The 19,436-nt window shown below is 44.6% G+C and overlaps 1 protein-coding gene and 1 long non-coding RNA gene across 3 annotated transcripts in view; one reads left to right on the top strand and one right to left on the bottom strand.

Annotated features, from left to right (window-relative positions):
* SEPHS1 (selenophosphate synthetase 1) overlaps positions 1-15,617 on the bottom strand; it is a 25,512-nt gene extending 9,895 nt beyond the window's left edge. The window contains exons 1-6 of one of the 2 annotated variants that reach the window (XM_032985862.2): positions 15,487-15,617; positions 12,069-12,330; positions 8,781-8,884; positions 3,865-3,972; positions 2,823-2,977; positions 1,920-2,010 (exon numbers count right to left, since the gene is read on the bottom strand). In XM_032985862.2, the coding sequence (XP_032841753.1) occupies positions 1,920-2,010; positions 2,823-2,977; positions 3,865-3,972; positions 8,781-8,884; positions 12,069-12,261 (651 nt within the window). In that variant the 5' untranslated portion in view covers positions 12,262-12,330; positions 15,487-15,617. Of the gene's footprint in view, positions 1-1,919; positions 2,011-2,822; positions 2,978-3,864; positions 3,973-8,780; positions 8,885-12,068; positions 12,331-14,526; positions 14,610-15,486 lie in introns of those variants that run through there. The other variant, XM_032985861.2, reaches the window with a different exon arrangement.
* On the top strand, positions 14,859-19,436 carry LOC116959934. Its single transcript, XR_004406090.2, has 3 exons — positions 14,859-14,942; positions 17,499-17,685; positions 18,847-19,436. It is a non-coding gene; the product is annotated as an uncharacterized LOC116959934 (long non-coding RNA).

Below are 19,436 nucleotides of genomic sequence, written 5' to 3'. Positions count from 1 at the left end.
AAGGCAGAAAAGTTCACAAAAATCCCCAAACAACGTGTAAAAGCAAGTTTATATTTCCAAACGGAATGGGTCTACAGACAACAGCAAGGGCTAGAAAACCCCTTCTGAAGGGGCACATCACAGCAGCCCCTTTCATGCCTTTCAGCTGAAAGAGGCAAAAGCAAAGGGATGCCAGTTCCAAGCTGTGGACCAGCCTAATCAGACCACATTACCAGCCTGGCAGCCAAAGCCACAGCAAACAGCTTCATCACCCCAGTACATCACTCAGCTGGTCCCCTGGCCCCGCGGGCTCTCTGCAGTCTCTTCCTTCGCACCCCACGGCAGCTGCTGCCAGCAACACAGCTGGGGCTTGGCTGCAACAATGCTGGCAGCAACCAAGGAGGACAAATTTTGCCTCCATTTGGATCTTCCTTTCACTTGTCACCAGGAATTCATTCGCTACTGCTCTGTTTAAATACTTCAGCTTTTAGGATTTTTTTTGTTTTGTTTTGTTTTCATTTGCTTTGCAGCCACGTATGTCTACATTTCAGTTTTCCTTTCTCGCCTATGCATAAACTTGCTGTACTACATACCTTCTTCCACATACGTTAATACGAAGTCAAATTCCTACTGAAATTTGATTTATGGGTGGATTTGTGATGGATAATTCTTGTTTTACTTTCCCTACTCTTTCACAAAACAAAGCTGAAGAAAAGGCAGCACAGCTACTCAGAAATTTTCTTACCACAATCAGAGATATACGCTGTTTATACATAATAGGAGGATTGATTTCCTTGCTGTCCTCATTTTTCAGACCAGAAGGTGTTTCTGGTTGACAGTCAAGGAAATTAGAAGTACTTGAAATATGTGGAAATACAGAATATCCTTAATTTGCAAGTCTGTTTGTCAGTATAATAGATATGTTAAGTAGTAAGATTATGTCCAGAAAACATACTATAAAATTGGTGTCTTGTTTCACTTCATTTTCATATCAAGATTATCTGAGGCCCTGACCCTTATATCTGATTGGAAAATGCAGAATTATGCAGAGGTCAAAATTGCCAGCCTAGGCCCTATGAAGAAGGAGAAAAAATATTTTTTTCTTGTTGCTCGCACTTCAGACTCCAATGAAGGTTTAAGCTGGTTCTCTCCCACTTTTGTTAACACAGGCTTTGTAATTAGAATTCATCTGACAATGTAGTGGCCAAAAGCCAAGACAAAGTAGATTCCAGCTCACTCCTCTGCCAGTCGATTGGTTCAGTAGTCCCAAAAGTAGAAAAGATGCATCTTTTTAAAGTGTAAACTGAGCAGTTATAATTCTGAAGACACGTATTGGGAGCCAGACAACATAAGCAGATGCCAATTTTGCAGTCACTTTTCAGTTCAGTAGTTACATTTTTGCCTGAAGTAACAGATGGAAGTATGTCTACATACATAACGCTGCTAGAAATATTCTTACTGAATGCACAGGGTAATACATGTGAAACGTAGATATATTTCCATGTACACAAGCAGAAAGCCCATGAACACAGACAGCAATCTTGGCCTAATTGCCATCAATAAGCTTTTGCCAATTACTTTGGCAGGTGGAATAGGGCGTAATTTTACCCAGGGTGCTAGTCTGTTGTTCTGTTAGTAAACAATTTTGTTTATTACAGCAATGCCTGAGAACTAACTAAGAATCAGATGCAATTAAGGTGGGCTCACTAAGCACAAAATAGTGAACTGTCTCAATTCCAAAAGAGTTTTGCACATAAGCAAGTGAGGCTGACACACCAAGGAGGAAGGAAGAGAGAAAGAGGTGGTAGATCATTCCCAACTGAGCCCTCAGTGTATTTATTACACTGTTGAACTTTGTCACTTTGAGATTTTGAGGGAATGGGGAAGGTCACCTTTAACTCACATCCCTCTTTCCTATTCTTTTTCTGCAGTGTACTCACAATATCTAGCCACTGGTGGACAGCTACGGCCACTTGTGTTCCCAGGGGTTTAGTTAATACAAGCACATCTCCTGGCACTGCATTGTCTGGCCTGAAAACAAAGAATTCATATATTAATTACACAGTGAGATTCACATACATTATTAGGAATAAGTGCTGATAATTACATTTTCACAGATCCATGTATCTTGTTGCACAGTTAAAAAACTGACTAATTGCAGCATTGCCCTTTGGGATTCACTGACATGGGATATTACTGAGCAAAAAGCTGCAAACTTATTTAGAAGTGCTAATCCTTCTTTCTTGAAATATAACAATGCTTGCAGTCAGACACACATCTCTTCTTCCAATTTACTGAAGAGGTAAGATAGGATAGGAAAAAAAATTGACCTTTATTACTTCAGGGCATAAGATAACTATCATTAGGATCATGAATAAATTCATTTGTATAGTGTAACATACCACAGTGGGACATTCAAAATCATCTACTGTTAAACGGACAGAATGCTTTAAACACTGTAAAATTCTGTATGTCTCTACAACTATTAATAGGATAATTGGAAGATGGTTTTAAAAGTATGTATAAATATGACAGAAATTTATATCCCAAAACAGTCTTCAGTACCTTTAAAGGTTAGAATCTTAACTCTCCTGTCAAAAGTAGAATGGGATTAAAAGATACTGTGGGGTGGAGAGAAGTAAAAGGACATCCTGTTTAAAAAAAGCAAGTATGTACAAAAGAGATGTGGCATCTGTTAAGTGGTAAGGACAAATGCAAGCAGGAGAAGGTACTGCTTTATTCATCAGCAGACAGATCACAAGATCACAACACATTATTTGAAGGATTTTTTTTACTGTATCTCTTCAGACCAGTGCCTTTGATTGTTTAGCGAATTAACTTACATTATAAATTCATTAGGCTGACAGACTGTCGTGGCCACTCCTCCTAAAACAATCCAGGGATTTAACACTGTTTGGCCACCAGTAACAGATGTTCCTGCCTCTTCTGCTGCATCTTTGAAACCCTGGATAATTAGAGGCATCACTTTGTCTCTTTCCTAGAGATCAAAACAGAAGTCAGAGTTCCATACACAGCAGTGCTAGTCATTTCAAGACTGATCCAGGGCTTTTAATCACTCAAGCCAAATGCCTTCATGGCAAATAGCTCATGACAGAAAAGCCAGCCTTAGGAAGAGGTTAGCCTCCTGAAAATTGCACGTTATCCCACAGTGCTACAGTTTTACAGGTCTTTGTAAAAGAGGTGAAGAGACACTCTCATGCTGAAGAAACATTCTTCAAAAGGTCATATAAAAGTAAAGAAGTAAAACTTCTGGAAACTCAAAGCAACTATCCTGTTGTTGTAATCAGGTACAGCCACAGCAGCACAGTGCAACAAGGCAAAGTTCAATCAAGCTGCATTTGATCTCCACTAACCCTCAAAGTTTCAACTTACTTCCTTCTAAGAATAAACATCCCTTTTTTGTGAGAGCAAAACCAAACATGCTGGTCACTTCCACAAAAAAAAAATTTGAAAAAAAATTTAAAAAGAAAAACAGTCTATCTCAGTTTCTTTTGCTTCAGAGAGATGTTACAAAGCTGGCATAAGAAAATCAGAAGTATCTAACCAGCTTAATACATGAATTGGTAACCAGATGCTGCTTTGGAGCAATATTGTCCTGAACTGACAGAAGCAGGGACAACATTTTGGTGGAAATGAAGGTATAAGCAGCAGAAGATTACAATGCCACAGAAAACTGACCTTTTAGCAAGTGACCTGAGAATGTTTATGAGGCAAGACCCATACTATGAACTGAGACATTCAATAAAACCATCTCTTCTTTAAAAGGGTTCAAACTTTGAGGAGAAAAGACACTAGAGGTAAATACATTCTAGGCACGTTTGGCTGTTTGGGCCTTCCTTCAAAAGCAAGTACCAAAAATCTTACCCTATCTGTCATTTTATTGCTGATTCCAAGGAGCATCAACATGTTGTCGCATTCTGTGACCCCCATGGCATAAAGGTCACTTAGGACATTGGCACATGCTATCCGTCCCTGAAAAAGAAAGAAAGACAAAAAAAAATAATCTGCAGGACTCTGTGAATGTTCAGACAAACACCTGCTGCGAACAAAAATTCCAACATGAGTTGGCACTCTGAGACGACTGCTTTTTCCAGTGGCTCCTGCATTAAGAAACTCAGACAAGGATGTGGTATGACCTATTTCATGCAACATCTTGAAGTGAAGATATCTGTTCCCTTCACAAGTAAGGAGAGAATTCATCCCAGCTGTCTTGGTCAACAACCTCTCTCACTGACTACACAGGAATCCCACACCAAGTTTAGACCTGACGGATGCCTAATTTCAAAGGCTGAAGTTAAACTCAACAAAGTCTAGCTTCGATAACAAGCTCAGTTTACTCAATCTGATATATTGCTATTAACTTTATTCTAGCACAAAACTGCACACGCTGATGAAGATGACCATCGTATGTAATTCATGGCTGCTAGGAAGCTAATCTGAAAAGTGTGTATTGCTATAGCTCTTCTGCATCAGAATGTAGGAGAAAAGGACCTTGATGAGAAAGCTGTTTGTTCCTCTGCACTACCCTGGAGGCCACATCTACACTACCAAGTTTTTACGGGCGTATTCTTCTTCCCGGAGGATACAGTTGTGCTGCCAGCACAAAGCCACGTTGGGGTGCTTTTTCTGTCAAGATGTCAATAAGAAGCTGTCTACAGAAGAGAGCGTGTGCCAGGGATTAAGGAGCTCAGGGCTCCCAGAAGCTGGCCTTGTCACCAGTTAGGAGCACACACAGCTACTCTGGGGAGATGTCTGTCCCCTGCCACTTGTACAGTGAGGGAGACGTGTCTACTCTGTCACTTGTTCAAGCAACAAGATAAGGCTGAATTTTGCTACACCGCATACATTTTTATTGACTTTTTCGTGTGAGAATCTCCGCTAACAAAAATTTGTGCAAGAGACAAAACTGGTCATCTGCTGAAGATTCCTCTGAGAAGTTGTGAAGCTGCCAGGACCGTGAAGGCATTGCTTGCGTCACATGACCTTAGCTACTCTAATTTTACTAAATTAATGGATCAGGGTCAGGCTTTGTTGGGGTGTGGACCCACCACAGATGAGACATCCAGTTTCCCGATGAAGATGCAGAACTTTCTGATACAGGATGTGCCCTAAGGGATGGTAAGATAATTTTAAAATACAGGACAAATTCTGTTGTGTTACTCTGAAAAACTCTACACATTTTATTAAAACTGTTTTAGGTTTACAGCTGCAGAACTATAACCAACATCTGGTTTTATGATTTTATATCTGTACTTTTCATAAAGTTCAGAGGCAACAACACCATAAAAACAATAACATGCTTATTTGACACAATTTGGACTACAAAAAGATGCTTTAGCTGGAAGACAAATTGGAGGGGGGAGGGGGGGCAGGAAAAGGACTATAAACACATTTCTACCACCTCCAAAACCTTACAGTCTAATCACACATCCAAGATTTTTGGAAAAAAAAAAAAAAAAAAAAAAAAAAGTATTTTCAGGCAATTACCTCACTTGCTGATGACATGAAATATCACCTCCAAATCCCAATTAAATATAATCCTGTTTTTCATAAATTCAAAAGCTTCCCATGGCATCAGGGGAATCCATCATATTTGGAACGGGAATGTGTTTTAATAATTTAAATCTTAAAACTATTAAGCGAAGAGTGATCTGTGTACTGCACGGTTTGATGGATATTGGCTGTTAAATTTCTAGATGTTTAAGAATACTAAAGCCTGCCACTTTCCTCTTCTGGAAGGGGACTATCAAACCATTCTCCGTTATCTTCGGTATTTACTAAGCAAGCTGCTGGTTTATGCCCTCTTAGAAACGACAGATAAGTTTTTAAAACCACACTGACAACAGCTCTCTATTCTAGTAGTCAGAGGTCAGTCTAACACTGCTTTTGCCAACTGGCAAATCTACTACGGAAACAAATTTAGGGAGCGCAAGTCTCAAGTCTGGAGCAGCAGAGGGAACAATACATGGCTTGCAAACACCGATAAACACAACAGGATTCCCAAACAGGGGTCGGCCTAGCTGGGTCCCACATGCTACCTGACAGCTTGCTTAGTCCCCCTGAAACACAAATATCTATGTGCAATACTAAGAACTGTTTATAAGGGCAAAGGATAAAGTATCAGACACTCGTCTCCAGTCCTGACTGAAGATTCTTCTTAAAAGAGCACCAAAAAGGTCCCTGGAATGGAGAGGGAAGCCAGTCCACTCTCACACCAGCCAGTTTCCTGCTCCTGTACTCAAAAAGGTGTTTCCACAGTGCCACAACAGAGGCCAGTACCTATTACCAGTGGCTTGATATTTATTATGAAACCTATTTTCAACTGCTTGTAACTTTTCCAGTATCAAACCACTTAAGCTGAAAGGTCCTATGCTGGGTATAGATTTTACAGGTGTACATCCCAGGGATACTTTGCACAACACAGATTGAGTGTTTTCAAGAACAAAGGCAAAGAGAATGGGAAAGGGGAAAAGGAAGAAGAGGGTTTTGGCCCATAACTGCAAAACTTTGTTTTAAAATAGGCAGTGACAGGGTGAGAGAAAGCTGTTCTCTGAAGCAGAAATCTGAAGTTCAGCTGAGTCCACATGCAGTTTTGCCTTCCTCAGCTGTTTTCTAATCACAGCATCCAGCTTGGAGTCCATTTACACTTTTGGCTTTCCCTCCTTGCTTCCTTTCCCCCCAAACAGGAAGACAGATCAGATAAGGAGCTGCAGGTAGACACTGTGCACAGAGAAAGGAAGAGACTTTAAATCAGGGAACACCCACTCAAAACCAGACTAGAATTGACTAGGTAAGGAGACAGAGCAGAAGAGCAAGAAGCAGAGCATGGACTGCATGTGAGTGGTAACTAGAACAGAGTGGTAACAATAGGCATGGGCCAGGGGGCATCTAGTGTGAAAACAGGGAAAAAAGCAGTTGGAGAAGGAGGGCAGCAGCAGTCTGTCTTGAAGAGGAGTCCACAGCACACTCCTTTATACAGACTGGACACAAACTCAAAATTCCCAAGTCTCACCATTCCTTTGCTCTTAACAACCGTCCATAAACCCCATGAGCAACTGTATTTAACTGTCCTCCAACTGATATTGGTCCACACAAGAAAATGGAAATCTATATTGTCCCCAGGTACCCTAGTGCCCAAGAGAGAGAGGTCTGAGTCCAACCCTGCTGGATCATCACCGCAGGTGTCAGCAAGCAGGCTTGTGACAGAATCCCTGTTCTCAGCTTTTAAGAAGAACTACACATCTGTAAACGGATTAGGAAGTGGTAAGCCACCACATTAAAATGAATGTAGACAAGAATGAAAAGTGAAGGACTTGAGAATTAGAAAACACCAAATTTACAGCTGCTGGCGCACACGGATCACAGTATAGACTGTGATGCAACTTCGATGCAACCACTAAAGTCGGACTAAGGCCAAATTTACATTCCACTCTTACCACACTCACTTAAACCTTATCTGGGCACAGGCTCATCTATCTACTCCTGCAGCATCTCAGACTCTTTGTATCTCCAAACAAAACAACCATCCCCCTTCACCATAGCCTTCTCACACTGTCCCTCACAAGTTCTTGTTACAAGGTGACAAAAGAGTTTCTGAACTGATGAATCTGAACACAGCTCTCCTACAACATATATATGTATTTTTTTCTCTGGTCCCTGATGAGCTCCCACATGGTATTAAAGCAAGCCATTTAAAACAAACTTCTCAGGAGAGCTCAACAACTCTGTACTCCAGAGGCCAGCCCGAGATCTTAGCTGCTTAGTTTGCAGAAAGAGAGCTCTTCTGGAACAGAAATCAAAGGAGCTAGGCTTGCATATGTGCATAACACCTGGTCAAGCATGCTTTAAAAAAAAAAAAAAAAAAAAAAGAGCTGTGCCCAATCTCAAACTGTGTGTCCAAAACCTACCCGACAGGTCTTATAAAACAATGAACCAACAATAGCAAATAAAGCATGTAGTCACATAAACAGCAGTAAAAACATGCCTTAAAGCAAAGGAGTTACATTCAAATTACAAGAAACATGCATTCTAGCATTAACTTTCTTAACTTTCATTTAATAAACACCTCCTGCAGAATTCTTTACATCTTATCTAAGTCCTTTTTTAAAGTTAATTTGTTTCCCCAGGACCTTCTGTTCAAGTCAATACTGATCACCACCACAGAGGAATCTCTGCTGACATGGACTAAGTGGAACAGGGACACAGAAGGAAACAAAGTCAAAGTGCATGCAACTTCCAAGTCATTTCAACTTCTCTGTCTGCATGCAGAGGTAGTATGACGGGAAAACTGGTGTTCACAAAGCACTCTGAAGTTGCCAGGTGCTACTGCCAACTACTGTCATTTAGGCATTTCCAGTTCTAACATGTTACCTGTTTTTTTTTTCAGAACCTCAAAAAAGGCTAATTACAATGTGGTTCTGCTCATAAGTGTTTACTGTCTGCTGCTTCACAGACAGTTCTTTTTCCCCCTTTTGGGCTTTTCAAGCCAAATCCCACAGAACAACAGATGGAGGGAAATTTGAATTAGAGGTGGCAGTTCTCCCAACTTTCACCTATAGAAAGCCACACTGCAGCATTCCTGGCCAACGGTGAAAAGATTACAGGATGAAACTACACCCTTCCCTCTTCACGGATATTTAAGAAAGACCCTGAATGCAGTTAACCAAACAATCAGCACTGCACACCTAGAAAAAAAATGGTCAAAACTGCCATCAGGTTGGTAAGTAAGAAGCACAAATTAAATCAGCACTATACCTAACAATTAAGTCTAGCCAACTTACCATCATATAAGGATCATCCACAATAGGATAAATATAATCTGTCGTCTGGACCAACGACAAACCTCCATGTCTTAATGGAATAACACAAGTGTCCATCCCAATTCCTGCAAAGATATAAATCCATCAGCGAGGTGAGTAACTTTGCCCTTAATTATCTGTTGCTCTTAACAAAAGAACTTCTAAAACATGTCTGTGAAATACAACTCACAATACTGCCTAAACAGACATGGCAAATCCCTTCCTTACAGAAAGCACATAGCACAGATAAGAGGAAAACCAAGCAAAGAATGAAAACTCCTGACTGGAACAGAAGTGTAAATGGCTGAAAGCAAGAACTAAATGTTCTACTTTTTTTTTTTTTTTTTTTTTTTTCAGCATAATAGTAGTGCATTAAGAATCTGTGCTTGCATGAATGTACATTTAAAGTGAAGAGGAACTGCATAAATTGATAGTCAAAAGCAAACAGGTTTTCCTGTCACTTGGATCTCAACAAATACAGTGACAGTTTTGAAAGGACACAGCCTTTCATAAAGTACATTTCCTCACTTCAGAAGGAACAAAAAGAATGCCACAAGTCACAGCCTAAGCCCTTGGTGAAAGATGATTCACCCACTTGGAGCTTTTGCAACTGTGTTAACACCTCCTTACTTCTGTGAGGCTTAAAGGCGGCAAGACAACCTGCTAGACAGGGAAACTCCTTTGAGAAAACCCCATCACCAAGAGCTGGCTTTTCCCTGGCAGTGGATATTTCAAACAGAATAAGAGATATTAAAACCACCAGGCAAGAGCCTGCAGAAAAGCGGCAGGTGATAAATTGCAACATGCTAGCTGAGCCGCACGCCCTGACAATATCCTTGTGCCTTGTGGCAATGGCAGGTACTTCACCTCTTTCCTGGCCTGGCAGCAAGCTGCCTAAAAATACTCTGCACACCTTGCAGGGCAAGAGTCTTCAGGCAGCAAGTTTTCAGGGAGCAGATGCCACACGGTAACCTTTCCCTGTGTATTAATGAAACACGCTATCTAGCAAGAGCTACAAGCCAGTATTTGGCAGTGGCCTGTACAGGGCTGGAGTGAGCTGCTGTCATCCGAGGTCCTACTGAGGACACAGAGCAGGTCTGCCAGGCAGTAGGTATAGAGCTGGAGAGGATCTTGCCTCTCCTCCCTATGGAGGCAGAAGACCTTGTCTCGGAAGAGACGAGATAGTGACAGAAGCTCATGAGCGGTAATTTAGGGTTGCATAGAAGCTACCAAGCCACTACGCACGATGTCCAGTGACTCCGTGGAAGTGCATATAAGCAGTTACAGAAAAGTGGCTCGTGTATAGGAGCTGTTTTGCCCTCAGTTCACCTATTCATGCCATAATGCTGCAAGACTGATTTCACTTGTGTGGTTTTCCACAACTTCAGCAAAAGTGCTGCTTGACAGGCAGTCCAAGGGGCCATGATGCTCCTTCTGAGGCTGTTTCTGTTACATCAGGAAAAGGACTAAATAAGTGAATCTGCTCAGAGAGCTCACTGAAAACAGTGATTTCAAGGTCCGTTACAGCTCTGAGAACTCATATAAAACTTGCAGCTTCTTACTCACAGATAAACTCACAGCCATATTTAAGATTGCTCTCGGTAACACCACTTGCAGAACTAAAATCAGGTGAACTTGAGCCCGCTATTGGCAATTTCGCTCTTGGCTGTATCTCAAAAGCAAGGTGCATAGGCACAGGCTGTAAAGTTATGTGTCTATACATTTAAAGCACCAGGCAGAGGCAAATCACACCAAACTTATCTGAAGACATATTTGTTAAAGGGATACTCACCACAGAAGTACATTTTTAGGAGACCTAAGCTCTCCACCTTCTACTACTAACAGATTTCCTGTTACATAATATCACACTACATATTAATGCCATTAGTTTATTTTTTTATCTTTTCATATAGCTGAAGAAGAAAAATCTATTATCAGTTCCATTACTGTTTACAGCCTGTAAGTTTATAAGAAAACAAAAACCCAACAGATAGATAATTAAATCTAAACCAAACTATTACTGATTTTAGAACTTTGCCAAATTGAAATGCTGTTGTGAACAACTTATTTAATTTAGAGAAAAAAAAAAAAAGTATAAACACCAGTTTGGGGATAAAAGAAGCTGGAAGTGTCCTTCATTATGGAATATTAAATTATAGTGCCACCCCAGCTCCACACACAATTGCTGCTTAAATATTTCATACAAAGATCGTCATTGTTTAAACTAGAACATGGGCTCCTTACTAATCTCTGACTGAATTCAATCTCTACCAGAACAATGGGTTGCAACCTGTTAGCCTGCTAATAGACAATTAGCAATATTAAAATAATCTTAAATAAGGTTATTGGACACTAAATTGGTAATTAAGTAGCTCCTGAGTAAATGCTACATTGATATTCGTAAATTGAGGAAAAAAATTCATTCTGAGCTGCCAAGTAGAGATTGAATATGCAGGGCTGAGTAAATAGACAAACATAATTAAAAGTGTCATTAAACACATTATCTACATTAATTTATCTATATCAATATTAGGTACAGTAGCTGGTATCAAAATACCTACGTTCGCCCTGTTCCCCATGTAGGTGGCTTGTGCAGGTTGTTTTCCCTTATTGCTTGCATCATTGTGCAAATATCAAAGAGAAAGTGAAGCTGGCAAGAACACAGAGGTCTTGGAAAGACAGCCTTTCCCAGGCAGCTTCTACAGGTGAGCAAAAAAGTTAGAGTGGGGAACAATGAAAGGACTGAAAGGAAAAATGATAAACTTGAAACAATTCACTCCTGGTCAGCTGAAGAGAGCAAGTTTTCTCATGCTCACTTTCTCTGACCCAGGAGCAGAGGAGAGGGAGGGGAGGGAGAGGGGATCTTCACCTGTGAGTCATCTAATTACATAAAATTAATTGCATAAATTTCCAAAGGCAATGTGTTAATATAAAAGTCCAAAATTGATACGACTTCAGTTTGCAAAGCATCTACTGGGGAAAGGGAGGAGGAGACTAACACCTAAGCACGTGCCTATCACAGTGGCCATTCTTGACCATTTTTTCTTTGTAGTTGAGCACACTGCAGGATGCTAAATAATTAAAATAATATTCTTGTATCCCAGATGCCAACAAATGACAATACAAGATTAATTCTTCAGACTTCTGGATGCTGTGCATGCATTATCCAACATACAATTTCCAAACCAATTAAACAAACCGCAAAGGAGATCACGTCACTAAGCAGACCAAACTGAAGGACCACACCTGTCTAGCAGAGCAACGACTTACCCAGTCTGGGCATAACTGCCCCCAGGAACTGCTCATCCTCCTGAAAATGGTTTTCTTGTAGAGATTCGAGCAGTTTCTGTAAGACATCTTGCGGCACTTTGCAGCCTGTGCCTTTCAGTTCAGTGAATCGGGTCAGACGGAAGCTCTTGTCCAGTTCGTAACTTTCTGGGTTAAACGACTCCCGAACAGACATGGTTCTCTCGCACAGACTGCTGGCCTTTCCCACCCCAGAGCAATGGTATCAGTTTCTCTGCTGATCAGTCTAATTTAAAGAAAAAAAAATTTTAAATTGGGAACATTAGAAATTCCTAGGACCTGAAAGACAACAGGCTTTTCCACGTGGAACAAAGTAAAAAGAAAGAGAAAGCACCCAAACACGTTTACTTGTTAAGACAGGTGGACACATCTTACACAACTCATTTCTCTAAGACTACAAAGGAATGATTCCTCTTCCTACCTTCCAACATTTAAAACTGTAACTATGCCAGGCGAATCTAGAGACTGAATTTCTTTTCCAGATATGCTGCGTAAGTTTTTCATTACAAAAAGAATCTAGCGCACTTACCGACCTCATTTAACACAGAGGTAATGAAAGAAGTAATAGTTCCCAGAGCACCGAGGTCAATTTCCAAAAGGCAACCTGGGCCCTCATCCTGCAACCCGCTCAGCAGAGGCATCTGTTTGTTCTCAGCTCAGTGCAGAGTCATCATTTTAGCCATTAACATATTAATCTCAAACACAAGATGCTTTTCAAATAATAGCTCTGCTTCAGTTCTGATGCAAGAAGCTGAAACTCCACAATACACCTGTTCTCCTTGGGGGAAAAGGCAAGCCTGGTGTGCTGTTGGTACAGGTAACAGAAGAACAAAGAGGCCGCATTTAAGCAGACTCGCTTACCTACAAACATGCCAGTTTACCTTTTAGTACATTTGCAGAGAGAAAAATGTTGAAAAGTTTCTTGCCTCTCGAGCCCTTTTTTAGTCATCTAACGATACTGAGAATAGAGAATTGCCCATTAAAATGGTAATGTAAAAAGACACTGATGCAACTCATTTAATAAAATTCTTAACAATGCACATCTAATTTTAGAACGTTTTTCCACTCTGACTCACATACACCACACTCCAAAACTAATAAGAGGCCTAACCAAGACACTGACTTCTAAACAGGAACGGCTGTGATAAAATGCAATTCATTTCTCTCGGAGAAGACATTTTCAGGAATTACTAAAAACGACCTGTCTGTAGTAGTTTCTTAGAAAGCAAGGATCCTGCCTAACAACAAGAACGGAGTTCAGCAGCATCGCTGACAAAATCTGATACTGATGGTCATGCTGTTACAAGCTTAAGCTGAAAAGCAAAAAAATGAATGCAAGTGTATTTGCCAAGTTTGACTGCGCTAAATGCAAAAAATAAGTAAATCTACAGACCATGCAACTGATTTCTCCTATACAGCACTTATGAACAAGTACATCCGTTCCAGAAACCTTTAAGTCTACTAATTTACTGAATATACTTTGTAGGAATTGAAGATTTAAGCTCCCTGAGAACTTCTGATGTGGAGCTCAACTCCCTTTTACAGTGCTTTCCCTCCTTCTCTGGGAGGCGTGGCACTTATTTAAAACAAATCTTCCAAAGCCCAGGCACGGGCAGTAATCCAAACTCTAGTTACAAGAACGTGTCTTGGATGAGCAATGAATTTAGTTTGTAGCTGTTGTTTTCCAATGCAAGACACTGAGCACTTGCAATCAAAAGAAAGGAAAAAAGAAAAGAAAAAAAAAAAAAGATAGTGTCTGGAAAACAACCTGTCAACAGAAATGGGAGACAAAAGCCTTTCAAGGAGGGGGATTTTTTTTTTTCCTTCATTCTTTTTTAACACTTTGTTCTAATTAATTCCAGAAATTTATAAAAAGCAGCTTGCCCCACAAGGGAAACATTTTTCTTCATCTAACTAGTAATTGCAATATGCTTAGCACCCCCTACCTACTTATACAGGAAGGGATTCAGAGGCCACAGCCCACCAGGAACTTTTTGCAGCCTTGAGGACAGACAGTAAGACACAGTAAATTACGTTCCCCGGTTTGAAGACAAATATTGAAACAAATGAGGCGATTTTACTTAATGGAAAACATCCACAGTGCAAGAACACAATAACTTTTTAATGAAGATCTGAATAGAGCTGCATGCAGCTATGTATTTTGCAGGCTGCCTTGGGACCAACCCTCCTTGCAAGACGAAGTTTCTTGCGACTGCTGGCAGTCTATGCAGGCATGCAATCTGAGAGTTAAGCATCCCTCCCCAGTAGAAGACACCTCGTAACCCAGATGTTCCTTACTTTAAAAGCACGGCATAATAAATATTAAAAACTAAACTTTAACCCTTGCCTCCCTAAAGAGCAGAGAGAGAACAGCGCAGGGGCAGAAGGGGAGAGCGAGGAAGAACCAGAGCCAGGTACCTACCCAAAACAAACCCCAGCGCAATTAACGGCACCCCAACCGCCCGAGACCGACACGGTGAGGAACTGCAACCACCATTTCTCCACGGGGTGCGGCGAGGAGCGCTGCGGCGAGACATGGCTCTGGGACACCTTAAATTTCCAGCCGCTGCCTTTAAAGGCAAGCCAGGGCCTTCGCTGCCGCTCTTTGTGCGGCCGGAGGAGGAGGAGGCGGCAGCGGCGGGGTGGAGGAAGGGCAGCCCGGCTCGCTGCGTGCAGAGCGGCCGCGCACGCAGCCAACCCCCGCCTCTCCTCCCTGCGGAGGGGACAAACCCCACGGGTGGCGTGTGTGTGCGTGTCGGGGGGCTGACACGGGGTAACGCGACACCCCCCCCACCCCCCAAAACAGCCGCGCGAGTCTGGGGTTGCACGTGCGCGCAGGTAAGATGTCAGCCGGGGCGGGGTTAACCCCTTGCTGGCGGGGGGCAGGCGCTGCGCGGCGGCGGCACGATCCGACAGACGCGGGGCGCGCGCGCGGAGAGGCGGGGGGGGGGGGGGGGGGGGGCGCGTCGGGTGCACGCGGTGTCCCCCCCCCCCGCTTCCCCTCACAGAGCGGCGGCGGGGAAGGAGGGGGGGGGAAAAAAAAATAAGGGGGGGGGGGGAAAAAAAAAAAAAAATGTCGGCGGGTGAAAAATTTAACCCGTCCGTTGCCGGCGCGGGATTTTTTTAAAGCGGCCGCGGCGCGGTGAGGCGCAGCCTCCCCCCTCTCTTCCCCCGCCCTTCCCCCGGGGCCGGGCTGAGGGAGGGCGGCGGGGCCCGCGGCCAGGCGGGCAGCTCGCGCCCCGGCGGCACCGCGCCGCCGCCCCCCCGCGCCCGGCCCGGCGTAACGGCGGAGGCGAATTCCCCTTTAAATCTCCCCGCCTTGCACCCCCCCCCCCCTCCTCCTCCCTCCCTCCCTCCCTCCCTCCTCAGGTCTCCCTCTTACCGGCTCGCCTCCTCGCCCTCCGCCTCCTCCCGCGAACGGGACTCCCAGCCCAGTCCCACAATGCACCGGGCGCGCCGGGCTCCCTCAGCGCCGCCTGAATAGAAATGCCGCCGCCGCCGGGCACGGGGGGGTTAAACTCCCCCCCCCCCCCCCCACACACACACACACCCCCACCCGCTCCCCACTCCGCGCGCCTCACCTCGCGCGCGCGCGCGCGCCGCGCTCCCCGCCCCCTCGGCGGCCGCGCGCGCGCGCCTAGCGCTCCCCCCCCCCCCCCCCCCCCCCCCCCGCGCCTACTTCCTCCGGCGCGTTCCCGCGCGCGCGACTTGTTGCAACCCTCCCTCCGTGGCCGTGCGCGCGTGGGCTGCAAAGAGCAGGTTGCATTGCACACATGCACACAGACGCACACGCGCGCGCGCGCGGGCTCCGGCGCGCCGCGCGGAAAGGGGGGGGGGGGGGGGGGGGGGCTGCGCGCCGCGAAGCTTCCTCGTCGTGCGCGTGGGATCCGCGGCACGGTGGGGCCACGCACACGCCCCCCCCACACACACACACCGCCACCCACCCACCCACCCTCTCTCCCGGCGTTGCTGGGCGGGTTGCAGGTGTTGCACCGCGCGGCGTGGGGGGGGGGGGGCGCGGCGTGGGGGGGGGGGGGCGCGGCGTGGGGGGCGCCCACGGGTGGGAAGCGCAGCAGCGAGGCGCAGAGCTGTTTTTTAAGCGGGGTTCACAAGCAGCCTTCGTGCGGCAAGGACTCGCTTCCCTCGCGTTTTCTCGCAGCCCACCCGGGGGGGTGCTTTGTGTCGGGGGCGCAGCGGCGGCTCCTGGGGTGGAGGGACCCCGCCGTCCGAATTTTAGCGTTGCCCCTGTAAAGCTCACGCCTCCCCAGTGAAATGCGTTGTCCACGAGGAAGGAAAAATGTTGGCGTCGGGATCATTTCGGGTGGGAAATTCTAGCTGGAGCTGCGGAGGCACTGCCCTCTTTGCAGCCGCGTCCTCCGCCTGTGATGAATTTTGCCCAGAAACGGGACCAAAAGTCAAGTTTGATCCGTGTTGCGCCCACGAGCCGGGCAAGAAGGAAACGGAGGAGGTCGGCAGGACTTGGTGACGATGGGCAAAATTTAGCCAGCATTAAATATGTTTTGGATGCAGAGCCAGGAGCACGGCCCTGGGGAGCCCTCGAGTGTCACCTGAGGGTCTCGCCGGCGTGTGGCCCGTGGAGGGCTGCAGTTACTGTGGCTGGAGTGACTTTTTTTTACCCCAAATCTGCATTGGAGCACGCATCGGAAAAAAATGTAATCTTGTTCTGAAGCACGTGGTGAGGAGTTCAGCACAACCCAAGGAAGCTGTGCTGTGTTTAAGTGCCCATTCATCCAGGACCTCCCTCCTTGTCCCAGACTATTTGCCTAAATCAACCCTTTTCCATCACTGATTTGCAAAGCATCCCATATTTTCTTATGCATTTAATATATAAATCACTGCAATCTGACATATCTTTAACAAGTATGATTTCCAGCAACATCTCAGTTAATTTTCCTACCTGAAAGTGCTTTGCGTGCTTCTAAAGACCCTTTTCCCAACCGAATAAAGCCAAAAGTCAAATGATCCTCCCTTAAAACTTGTCTTGCTTTATGCGCGAGACAAGTTTTCCACAGAAAGGAGGGGATTTTGGTGTTACAGATAGCATAGGGCCCAGTTTTACATTGCCAAATAGATTAAAAAAAGGCAGTTCGCTCCTTGTAATTTACAATTAAGTACCTAATTAAGTAATTGCCTGTTAGTTCAAAGACTGCCTTTTGTGCAACCATCTTTGAAAAAGTCCTGCCTCAAAACAAGCAGAAAGAGAAGAAATTAAAATGTTGCTTTTCTTGCCTGATTTTAATTACACTTCTTATCTCTGAGCAAACGTAGTGCCCCTGGACTGTGGTGCAGAGGACCAGAGGTGCACAGCACCTCCCAGCACCAAGCACCTTCAGGAAGTCACTAATATTATTTGCATAATTAATTGATTTTCAGGCACCCACGGTCCCAACCTGGAATTTGAACTCCTCTTCAGTGCCTCTCCCTCCCTCTCGGAAGAAGAGGAGGGTGGAAGATCTTGGGATCTTCTGATTTCCATCGATCCAAGCTGACTGATTGAGCATTGGTGTCGTATCATGCCTGTGTGCTCCCTGATAAATGATTTCAATCTGAAAAAAATCTCGTAAGTATCTTGAGAGGTGGTAATTGGATGCTCTGATCTAACATTTTTCCGTCATTTAGTCATCGCCTCTACCACCGGCACCTCATTTAAAAAAAAAAAAAAATCATGAAACATAAAGAAAAACATAAGATAAAAGGAAAAAATGAATGTTGCTGATTTTTAAGCCCTGACTTACAGTTTTTTTCTTTCTGATTTTTTGGAATGGAGAGGGAACTGAATCACATTCTCATCTTTTTTTTTATTTTCCACATCCATGAGGGCTAGACGCTTATTTCTTTAATACAGGGGAAAAAAAAATAAGTTAAAAATTGAGATTTTCAGGTGGTAGCATGACCAAAAGAAAACCGAAATAGATGAAAATTCATGCCAAGGTAGTGAGGTCTGGTGACGCTGCCTCGTGCCCTGTGTTATGCACAGGAGTGGGAGGCAGGTCCCTGCCTGGTGGGTGCCGTGCCGGGGGTTGCCCTTGTCCCTTCCCATGGTTTTTGGGGGCTGGATGGCCACGTCTGAACACGAAGATGTGGGAAAGGGTCTCCAGGAAGGAAAACACATGCAGGGGTATCCATGCAGCCTGTAGTACCGGTATGGATGTGAAACTAGAGCTGAAACTAAACAGGCCCAGGGTATGGAGGTGGGCACTGTGCATAATTGACTGCACTGGCTAATTAAAAGCACGCTTCTTGGCATGGGCGATGGTGGAGCATCCTCAGGTGGATCTGCACGTGTCCCCGTGGACATGTGCACCGGTCCCTCCCACCTTTGCTGGGGTGAGCTTTTGTGTGGGCAAGCAGCGGGCAGGAAAGCGGCTTCGCCAGCGAAACGAGCCAAGAGGGAGCAGCGAGCCCCAGCTCCGCTGCGGCTTCAGGTGGCTGTTGCTGCACCCAACACACATGTACCCCCTACTTCTGATGGTTGAAGCAGCAGCTGGAGGGTGTGTGCGATCAGAAAGGGAATCCTGCTGGAGAAATGTCCTTTTGGTGCAGGATCAGAAGCAAAACTGCACCCCAAAAAAAAGGGTAGTGATGAATCCAGCAACTCTGGGGAGAGCTCGCACTGCTGGGAGCGCCTGCTTCATGTAACGTTCTCCTAGGGCTAAATAATGATTTTCTAGAGTTAAAAGAATGATCAAATGGCTTTTTTTTTTTTTTTTTCCCCCCTAAGGCTTTTTTGCCATCTGCATGCAAAATCTTCAGGAAAAATTCCATGATCTGGAGTGATTTGGTCCGATGCCACAGGAACGGTCTGCTCTGCACACCTTAGGAAGTGCAAAAAGGGAAAAGACAAGAAGATAGAGCCCTCCATGCTGCGGCCCCTGGGTGCTGCCCGATCACTCAGTCACATCAAGGCTGGCTGCCTCCCGTGCCAACATCAGGACGTGACAGATGTCCTTAACCTTTACAGGTGCAGGGCCTGCATTTCTTCAGTCTTTTTTCATTGGATGACTCCAAGCATGGATTATCAGCAGCTCAGATTTCTTTGGCCAAAGTGCTTTGTTGCCTATACATCCAGGTTAAATCTAAGCAATACTTCTGATCCATGTAGGCTTTTGACTTGGTTCTGCATCTTTGGCGTTTACAAAATGATCAGCGTTTGACCTCCCCCTTTTCTATTTCTTAAACATCAGCAGAAAATTCTATTTTAATAAAACAATGCATCCTCCCCCTGCAATGTTTGTATCCAAGAAACTGCAGCATTACAAGAGTGTGAGAAAATATTGCTGATTAAAATCAGGGTAAGAAATGACAGTGAAA

The sequence above is a fragment of the Tyto alba genome, unplaced genomic scaffold (genome assembly GCF_018691265.1).
Source record: "Tyto alba isolate M040663 unplaced genomic scaffold, T.alba_DEE_v4.0 Super-Scaffold_2, whole genome shotgun sequence".
Classification (NCBI taxonomy): Eukaryota; Metazoa; Chordata; class Aves; order Strigiformes; family Tytonidae; genus Tyto; species Tyto alba.
Note: the sequence above shows the minus strand (reverse complement) of the source record. Positions and strands in the feature narration are given on the sequence as shown.